The 10,826-nt window shown below is 33.7% G+C and overlaps 1 protein-coding gene across 1 annotated transcript; it reads right to left on the bottom strand.

The window, feature by feature from the left end:
* Nucleotides 1-1,134: 1,134 nt before the first annotated feature.
* LOC132191950 (syntaxin-132) lies at nucleotides 1,135-9,630 on the bottom strand. The gene is made up of 13 exons (XM_059607093.2): nucleotides 9,387-9,630; nucleotides 7,815-7,922; nucleotides 7,580-7,636; nucleotides 6,168-6,216; nucleotides 4,211-4,299; nucleotides 4,048-4,121; nucleotides 3,505-3,547; nucleotides 3,352-3,412; nucleotides 3,214-3,239; nucleotides 3,055-3,132; nucleotides 2,703-2,783; nucleotides 1,612-1,677; nucleotides 1,135-1,514 (listed from the first exon to the last, which is right to left on the bottom strand). The coding sequence occupies exons 1-13, from the start codon at nucleotides 9,402-9,404 to the stop codon at nucleotides 1,341-1,343; spliced, it is 924 nt and encodes a 307-aa protein (XP_059463076.2). The 5' UTR covers nucleotides 9,405-9,630; the 3' UTR covers nucleotides 1,135-1,340.
* Nucleotides 9,631-10,826: the final 1,196 nt, after the last annotated feature.

The raw sequence follows: 10,826 nt of genomic DNA, 5'->3' as shown, positions 1-10,826 counted from the left end.
CCACTTTCTGTCAACAAAACAATACTTTTACGACGTATTAATAGAGACAACACTTCTTGCGAATCTTTATCAAATTGCACGTTTAATTCTATAAACTGGCTCATGTCATATCCAACTGTGGGGTTTACTTACTAATTCTATTACATCTTGTAGGAGGCATATCGTTAGAAACAGATGGGTGGCAAGGCATATCTAAGATTAAGATATTAGGTTTGCTTAAGTTACTATTTATATATGAGTTACTATTTGTCTTTGAATTGAGGATTATACTTGTTCCTTTGATGAATAGATATCTCAAATTATTTCACATTCTTATGCAATAACTCTAATGTTGCTTAGAGGGGCGGTTATCCATTTAGCTACCAGTTAGCTAAACTGGGGTAATTGCTAGTAACCCTACCAGACTGGCCAAAGCCAGATTTAGGGGTGTTACAATATTACACAAGTATCATCACAATTAATTTCTTATAATTTTCTATTAATGCTTTAATAATCAGAATTCAGTTTCCTCTTGCCATTTTTTTTTATTTTTATTTTTTCTATATACCTCTTTTCGTTATAAATTACACATATGGAAACAAATATTTTAACATGTTTAAATTTTTATGGATTAAAATAAAATTAAGTGTCTTGTTTTGTAACTTTGTGTTACTATGTTCAGTAATGTGCTGGTGTACAACTTTAAATGTTTTTTTATTTGAAGATGTGTGATATTTTTATATAATCTTTTTTAACATATAATAAAAAGTACGATAAATATGCATTTAAATTTTAAAATTAAATTATAATGAAAAATCTTGAACATAGCATAGATTATGAACTAGTAATGGTTAGCGGTTAATGGTTTTTTCAAAACTTAAAACTGCTAACCATAACCGTCTAGGCGATTGCTATGTGCGGGTTATGAAAGTGGTTAATGGTTTTTTTAAAGCCATAACCACCTAAGCAATTAGCAGTTTTTCCTAACCACCTTCAAAAGTAGTTAGTGGTTAGTGGGCGGTTAATAACCGCCCGCCTTCTCACCCCTAATTCAAGGTTCGTTACGAAAAGTGGTAACAGAATTTTATTTCATTTTGTCCAGGATAAGGACCTTAAAAGACATCTTTTCACTAAATAAAAAAAAAAAAAAAACAATAAGAAAACGAGTTTATATATATATATATAGGATACAGTGATATACATATTTCAATTAAAAATACTCAACCAATCATAAAATAGACTGACGGCGAGAGGCCGGTTATGAAGCGTAGACAACAGATAAAGAAATTTCATGGTCGAGTCTAAAATATATCAACGGTGTGATGCTCGTACATTTCTACATTTATTGGACCGATGAGCAGCTAAGCACCCTTATTGCTCTTCCATGGCTTGAACACACCCACAACAATGACTGCAGCGACGACAAGAAGGATGATAATTGCAAAGCACATCCATTTCCTAGAGTTCTTCTGTAGTTTCTTCGCCTTCTGGAGGGCAGTATTTCCTTGTTGCACATGATCTACTGCACTTGACACCTGACCATAAAAAAATAAAAATAAAAAAGAAGTGAAGACAGAATTATTTGAAAGAAATGCATGGAAGGATCATCATTCAAGAGAGGAGCTCAATTACATGCACTTCTATGTTGTCAAGCATGTCCCCCTGTGAATCCACCAACACCGCCATATCCAGGAATATCTGCAACAGACATGGAATTTAATAAAAAATTCATCCAAAAATATGCTTTCTTCTTCTTCTTCTTTTTCTTCTTCTTCTCCTTCTTGCACACATGCAAACTCTATTTATCCATTCAGATGTGTTTGCGTAATGCAAAAGTGAAAAGAAAAGGGCATACCGCAATTATATCCGCTATGTCAAAGATGTTCGGTCAAAATGAGTTTACAGCATTATCCACCAATGAAAACCAGCCAACATTCCATATATATAAGCAAAAGCTAAAGAGACTCCTAACAGCAGAACACACAAGAAAAGTGCTAAGTTGCTAAAATGGAAAATTACATTAATGACCACGACTTGGCCTTTCTTCCATGGCTGGGTCATGTTTGTTTTAGGAAGAGATGTTCAATGGTTTCTATGTAACTTATTATACTATTTCTAACGGTTTGGTGCCATTCCCAGAAAGTAATTTTTTTTAGATGAATTAGTAATTTTTCTTTTTTTTTTTTGGGAAAAGTAATTGCAATTTATAAAAAGAGCAAAAGGGGCAACTAAAGTACACAGGAAATATACAGGAGATTACACCTAGCTAGAAGAAGAAACAAGAATCTATCTTGATTGGTGTAATTGTTTTTACACTATGGACTTTGCCAAAGAGCCTATTTAACACTTTGGCTTTAACAATCTATCTTGATTGACATCCAAATAAGGCTGAATCTCTGCTTTGCCATCATGTAGGACTTGGTGAACACTACAGCAGCAGAAATGGCAAAATGCTCAGCTCATGAGCTACTTGACTAAGCTCGGGCTTGCATTAGCATAAGCCAAACCCATCATCAAACTGACTATGTAGAGATGGTAGAAAACCCCATTAAGCAACAACCAAAGCAGAATATTATTTAGGTATTGAACTTTTTCCCATTTAACTGTATGAGCATTGAAATTAGGGAGAAGCTATTTAGAAATTCCAGAAGCCTAGGTTGCGTAGCTGCAGTATACCATAAATAGATATCTCAATATGCATCAGTGCAAGAAACTTAAAGCACCTGTTGTAAATCAAGAAGCTTCCTCTCCACTTCTCTAACTGCATCATGGCGCTCATGAATTTCTGCTACAGTGGCCATTATCTGCAAACACGACCAAGGTATACAAAATGAGGTGTACTAATTTTGATCACTTTATCTTCATGTAAATGTTGGCCTAGTGAATACTGATCCGAAATATCTGGACTGCCCCCACCCCCCAGGACAACCCCCCACCCTATAAAAATTTTTAAAAAAACAATTGAGAGAATGTAAACAGATTTGAGTTTCTAGCCCAGCTACAGAGAGGTGGGGTGGAAGCGTACTCTAAATTGTTTCTAGAAAATGATTGCTTCAGAAGAAAGGAATGACAAACCTGGCCTCTCCCTTGTTCCTGAATTGCCTTCTGGAAAATTTGTTCACTATCTCCAGTCTCAATCAATCTCTCAACTGTCTGCATTTTGTTTAAATGATCAGAACAAGATCTCAAAAAGTTTTAGATTTACTTGGGAATTCAAAGAATGAAAAATTTCACCTCTTCATCAGCTCTTGTGCCCGTTACTAACAATCACAATACCAGGTGAATCAAAGAGGTTAATTCCTTCTCATGAAAAATCTAGCAAATCAAACTGCAGAAATGACTTTTTGATCAGCAACAGGTGAAAGTTCAAACCTGTAAAGACACGCCTCTCAATGACCTCTCGATATTCTTGATGGATTGTTTCCCGTAGAGTCTGCAAACATTTTTAACTGTGAATTTGAGATGACATAAGAACAACTGGAAGAGGAAAACATAATCCAAAGAACCATAAGTCTGACCACCAACCTGAAATTCAGCCATCTTGTCCTTCAACTTCTTTTTCAAGGAACTGCCAAAAAAAAAAAAAAAACAGACAAGTCTTAGTTGACTTGATCAAGAAAATCTGTTGAGACATGAAAATATTTCAAAGCTGGTGACTAAAAAGAGTCCAACTCCATGAAAATGAATCACAAAGAATTTCAACTTAATGACAACAAATGACTTTTCCATTGACTTCCCTACCAATTGCACATTATATTATTCATATGATCTGCACATTGGCTGTATTGGATTAAATTTAGTGATTCACATATCGGATTAAAGCGATAACATTTTGAACGTTCTTTTTCATTGCTTTTAACTAGAATTATGATGACAAAATATATCACACTTTTTCTCTCCTATCTCCCTTGGATCCAAGGAGCAAATTATTGATGATCTCAGAATAGCACAGCTCATTCTTTTCATTTTGTTAAGTCTAATCATAGCATATCTCAAGCAAGAAAAGAAAAGTAGGAAAAAAAAAAAAGAAAAGAAGTAAAAAGGGGGCCAAGTTTGAGAATAAGTTACATAGTTGTTGCCATTCTTGTGCGGTCCACAGCTGTTCCTTTTCCACAGCCAGGCTTCTTCCTATTCGCTAAATTCTGGAGCACAAAGAAAAGAGGAGGCATGAGGGCGGCGACATAAGCAACCCAGGCAGTACAAAGCACTGAGAAGCAACAAAAGGTCAAACCTCTTTGTCAAGTTCTTCAATTTTTGATTTTAGGTAACGAGAAACTTTTCCAACTTCATCAATATCTTTCTCCATTCGCTGCTTGATTGCTGCAGATGACAGCAGGATCCAACATAATTAGTGAGGTAACAGTGTAAGAAATTATTATAGCGATAAATCCAGATTTCCTCAAAAACTAAGAATCACTATTTTCATATAATTTACCTTACCTAGATTCACATTACCACATAGATTAACCATATGAATAGAAAACAAACACACAGAGAGACTATGAAGGATGTCATCTCATCCCATTTTTCAATATATAATGATTTTTGTAATAATTTAAACTGTAGAATAGATCAAGAAGTTCCTCTCTAAAAGATAATGCGGTAAAAATGTGAGTGATAGTTGATGCTTCTTTCCACTATTCTTTGACCTATACATGCAATGTTCTTTACTGTTCAAATATAACCAAATATGCTTACCATTTACTGCAACTAATTTATGCAAAGCGTAAAAGGTTCCTACCTTACGGTTTTGTACATCTATCCGAATGAGATGGATTAATAAGGATATATTTGTTTCAATGTAAAATATTTTTTGACGATAGAATTTTTTTTAGGAAAATTACTACTTTTTTACAGTTTGGCCGAAACCCTAAAATGATGCCGAAATGCTTTCGGTTGTTTGACTAGTTGAGAATAATTAGCCACCATCACTCCCAAACTAACCCAAAAGTGGAAAGCTATATCCTGCAGTCAACTCTTCTAGAAAAGCATAACAATTTCATCCCCCACTGCACCTAGACAAACCCAGAACCAGAAACCATCAAAACACAACCCATCCAAATTACCCTCTGCACTGCAATGATCCCAATCAAAATAAACCAAGAATGTTACAGATTCTATCCATTTTTAGCTGTCAATCCAATGTCTTCCACCAATTCTTGCTGAGTTATGGACCCGATGGAGGGTTTCCTTTCCCTCAATGCTACTTCCTCTCAGACTCTTTCAAATTGTCTTCGTACCCAGAGACCAAGGTGGACTAGAAGGAAACCTCATCACCCACATCTTTTAAGCCCCAGTGTGCCCGGGAATTAATGACACATCCTTCATATAAGCAAGGAGAGAAGCCGAGTGGGCAACTAAGTCAATCTGGGAGGATGTGGAGAATGAAAGCAGAAGTTATAATATCTGGAAGTGGTGCAAAGTGGAAGCCATTTTCCACCTGCAAAGTCTTAGTTTTTCCTTTTATCCATAAAATGTTTTTCGTTGACCGAATTTTTTTCTGGCTACACCAAATACCAAAAGATGTGAAAATGTTTCATGCCGGAACATTTATGTGAAGATACAGTCTAAATGATCCTATCAAAATATGTTAAAACAAGTTACACCCTTTCAATTTTGATATGCTTGCTTTAAGTACATAAGATTTTTACAATCACTTTGAACATACCTTGAATTACTATCTTTCTATTATGAGGAAAGAATGATATAAATCATGTTTTAATTCCTTCTCCAACAGAATGGCTTCTCTGCGAAGCTTCATTTCTAATTTTGTAGTTATAATATATCCCACAACCTAAATGAAAATCTTTTTGTACTTCTCAGTTTTTCCTCCAAGTCATAGGACAGTAACACAAAAATGGACAACTCCTCAAAATTGTCTTAAATTCTATTAAGATGTCTTAAATTCATCCAAAAGCAACCTTACTTTTAAATTTTTTTAAGGTTTACTTAAAAGATTATATCAATTTGGCCACTAAGTCCAATGTCCATCAACATTTCTGCTTAAACAATACGACACATAAGTATGCTAAAATTTATCTAACCCTCATAAATGCCAAATTAACGTATGGCTTTTACTTATAAAAAAATAATAAATAAAAGAAAAATAAAATAAAAAAGAGCATACCTACATATGAAACATGAAAATTTTAAATGAAATATCAACAGAAATGCTAAGTAGAGATTACCTTTCATTGCAGGAACCTTAGTCACAGCCTTGGACTCTTGGTTTGTATCCTGCATAAAAGATTTACCAAAAAAATAAAAAATGATAGCAGAAGCACATTTAACCAAATACTTTTCGTCATGAAAGAAACCATTTCCAAAATGTACACTTTCTAATCATCTGTGCAAATTGTTTTTAAGCTGACTCAAATTTTCCCTAATCGTGCACAAAAAAAAAAAAAAAACAAAGGCGATACTTTAAGATTTTGCATATTAGGCTTCATTAAATTGCATAGAGTTCTCTGCTATGTTGAGTGTAAAATTACACCCAATGAAATTTCAATCTTCTTCATTTTTTGACTTTTGAAACGCTTTTATTTGTTTCCTTATGTAAATTATGATGGACTTTTATGCTTCTTAATACACTGGCAAATCATTTTTTTTTTTTTTTCTGATCAGATTTATTACTCCACCTACACTACAGGAGATCAGTTTCAGTTGCTGGTTTTTAGGCATAACAGACCTATCCTTGGGACCTGTTTGCAGCTTCATCCTACTTATCCCTATTTTAAGATCCTTGGAAAACACCACATCTTGGTGTGAAGCCTATTTGAAATTCCAAAATTCCATACTAATGGACAAAAGCAGACAAGCATATAATTAGTGAAAGATTCAGCACAATTGAACAAATAAGCACTGCCATTTTATGACAGGTGAAAATGGCCTCCGCTTAGTCTAAAATGATGCATTCATAATAACCACCTAATATTTAATAAAATAAAAAATAAAAAAAGCAATCTAATGAGCCACACTTTGACAGATTATCAATCATTAAAGCCAGAACGGGATATAAAAAATTAGCAGTATATGGTGCGGTGGAAAAATATGGGTACATATATTTTCAGACAAACCAGTTACAGTAAGACCTGCATTCTAGAGCTACAAATCCTCCACCACATGGTAGAGTGCTTCTTCCCCCTCCCTCCACTCTACAAATGCCTCATCCTATTTTTTCCTCAAACAATCACGTGTGATCAGAAACACATACTTCTCGACCCTCAAATTACTATTTCTTTTCTACAAGTAAAAGAAGTTCAATAAAAGCGCAAGGAGTGCAACCCAAATACACAAGAAGTATACTCCTCTAACCTCAAATTATATTATGACTATCGTTTCTTTTACTCCAGTTTTATTTTGTAACATTTTTCTTAGGGTATATCGAGCGTCTCTAAAAAGATAAATATTCAGTGACTCTAAAGATCTATCTTCAAGATTTTAGTAATAAATATAAATTGACTCAAACAGAGACTCAGGATATCCAAATTCATGCCAGTATAAATGCTTAAAACACGGTTTGCTGACCAGTTATGGCAGGCTGGCAAGTAGCAGAATAGCCTTGGCCAGCAAGGAACAGAACAAATATGTAAATTTTTACCTGTAGCTTTTTGAGTAAATTGTCCAGTTTCCCATATTGTTTCTCAATTTCTGTAACCTGGAAACACGAAATATATTCTTAGACTTAAGATGGTGAGTTTATTAAAGACCATATACAGAAGGATTGTAAGATAAATAGATGAAAGAGAAGAAGAGAAGAGAAAAGGAAGACAATGACGTTGATCTTTTTTCTTGCCAGGAAGATCAGAATAACCAAAAAAATCTAGCTAAAGCACCTGCTTGAAGAAATTCTCCAAGCCCAGTTCTGAATTAATTGGAGCATTTGCTCCTAGTTCTATATCTCCACCTCTAGAAGCTTGACCCCGAGGGATCTCGAATGAGTCCTGCAATATCAAGTTGAAATATACAGCTCAATAAAGCGTCAATCCTAAAACTGGAGTCAACTACCTAAATGCATTTTTTACCATTCAGATCAATGTAAAGATACCACATAAACATGATTTAGACTGAAAAGGGAAAATAAATATATAGAAGACTATGACTAATTTTATAACCACAGGCTGGGGGGAAGAGTCAAACTTGCAGCCCAATAGCAAAATTTTATGTATCTTAGATATGAGGTAGATTCATAAGCACCCAAAGTTTAAACACAAACTTGTGAGGACACAGTATAGGTATGCCTACTGAACCACCAATATGGACTTCTAGTTTTTCATGAAATCCTTTTCAACCTATTAACGTGAAAGCTAAGGTGCAATACTTTAAAAACTAATAAATTCCAACTACACTGTTTATACTAAACATTTCCATAAAACCTGCCTAGAATATGGCCTCTCTAACCGAAAAAAAGAACAACAATAATTATCCTAAATATATATATAAGTAGAAGTATCCTAACTAAATATATAAGATTACTGTAGAAGGTAGCTTAGTGGGAATTCTGAAAACAAGAAAGTGAGAGGAGAAATGAAGGAAACTGTGATCTCGGATTGAGTTTTATGTGACTGAGTAGTAGTATGGGTTGACCTATCTAAAAGAATATGCATCAGCTGGCACCAACAATACAGGAAACTGACATTAAGGTAAGAAAACTAAAAAAATAAGAAAATAGAGAATGGCAGCTACATCTATTGGTCTAAGAATAATATAGGTTTTCCCTGCATTTTAGTGATTAGCGAGCAGATGAGAGTGACAAACAACATAGATGAAATTTCACTTCAATATTTTAGAGAAATAAACTTCAGAATTCTAAACATAGACAAGTTGAAGTGACTTTGCCACTTGATTGTTTTCTTCTTTCTTTGTTTTTTTATTTTAATTCCTAGCATGCACTTTATCACTTAAAACTTTTTTTTTCTTTAAATCTCTTGGGTGTTGAAATATTTGCAAATGAAGTACATTTCAGAAACAAAACTTGGTGGCTAGGAAATCACAATTTAAAACATCTTTCGTTTTCAAAGCTTCAAGCGCCATTAAACAGAGAAACAAAAATATACGCATAGAATTTACAAACATTTCAAAACCCAAACAACTAACTAAATTCAGCGAAACTCATTATTTACTCGAGCACCAAACAAATTGCTCCGAAACCCACAATTTAAATTGTGAATGTTAGCTTTTCCCACCAACCAAACAGAAAATAACTTAAGATCCCCCCCAATTAAAATGCGCCAACCTCATCAATTAAAATACGGTCAAGTAAAATCAACACAGCTTTCTTAATCAAGGTCCAGATCAGGACAAACCCGGATCAAGAAACTCCTAAACACGTCCAAACAAACGCGCCAAGACACACAGATTTCATAAAATAAAATACATTTACAAAAAGGGATGAAATAAAGAGTTACCGTTAAGAGGTCGTTCATTGTCGAAACGAAACTGAAAAACTACAAAAAACAATTGTGAAAAATAAAAAATATATATATAAAATCAGGAGCTGGTTAAGGTTAAGACCTGGTTTCTATTACAAAAACCAGGTCTCATGGGTTGTGCAGAGAGGGAGAGACAGAGAGAGAGGGAGCGTGATTTATATGTTTTGAAAGTTGATAACAGCGAGGACAGAGACAGATCACACCGTGAAGGCAGGTTCTATTTTTGAAATTGCTTTTTTACTTTTTGTCTTTTGTTTTTTTTTTTTTTTTTCCCTCTAAGCTTGTTGTCTTTTGTAAGGTTGCTTGGCATCAGGTTGGAGAATGGGAGACGAGCGCTTGTTCTTTTATAGCAAGATTCGATTATTTATGCTCAAACTTAGATGTAAAGATAACTTGTAGTGAAGTGATCTTTTCAAAAATAGCCCAAAATTATTAATTTATGGACAAAAATTTCTTTCAAATCAGTTTGGAGAAAATATCGTCCGACCCATATAAAATAGTACCAAGTATCTATAAACATTTAAAAAGCACATTAAATTTAGTTTAAGTTAGTAAATTGTTATTAATGAGGTTAAGAATTTAATGTACAATTTAAATGTTTATAAATACTTAGTACTATTTTACACGGGTTGGAAGATATTTTCTCCAAACTGATTTGGAGGAAATTTTTGTCCTTAATTTATTATGGTTGGTTTGGAAAAATTTTGAGAATGCTGTGAATTTTGAGTTTAAAAATGATTAAAAAAAATTGAAAATTGATTTGGAGGGAGACACGATTGAAAAAAGTTTTGTATATGAAGTTCACAAACAAAAGTCCGTCTAATAAAATTTTGAGAAATGTTTTTAAAAATATTTAAAAATTGAAAAGTGCTTCCCAAAGTAAGAAGAAAAAACTAGTGCATTTTTCATTTCACAGTGGTGGTCGACAGGAGGAGCTACTGCAGTGACCATGCTAGATGATTTGGGGGAGCATTGTGAGGATGTCGAAAGTTCCTGATAGTCACCGCAGGGTTGCCGTAAGAAATTTTATTTAAAGTATGTCTCTTATGTCATATATATTATTGTAATTATAAAATATATATAATTATGATATTCAGTGATTTATTCCAATTAAAGCTTATTTTATGAAATCAAATATTCTGAATTAAATTATCGATTTAATTCTTGTGGAACAAGTATTTGATTTCATTACTGATTTTATTTTATGGAATCAATTAGCTGTATTGATTATTTATTTGATTTTTATTCTTTGATGGGAGGAATAATTAAGGTAACAGCTCTAATTGAGAGTCCCTAACCTACCTATAATTACAGCCGATGTATTCCATCAATTGATACTCACTAGTAGGCATAGGTCAAAAGAACATCTCAATATTTTTAATTTTTCAGATTTGTTTCTGTGAAGCTGTTCTTCAA

Source organism: Corylus avellana, chromosome 10, assembly GCF_965113065.1.
Source record: "Corylus avellana chromosome 10, dhCorAvel1.hap1.2, whole genome shotgun sequence".
Classification (NCBI taxonomy): domain Eukaryota; kingdom Viridiplantae; phylum Streptophyta; class Magnoliopsida; order Fagales; family Betulaceae; genus Corylus; species Corylus avellana.
This window is presented reverse-complemented; position numbering and strand designations above follow the sequence as displayed.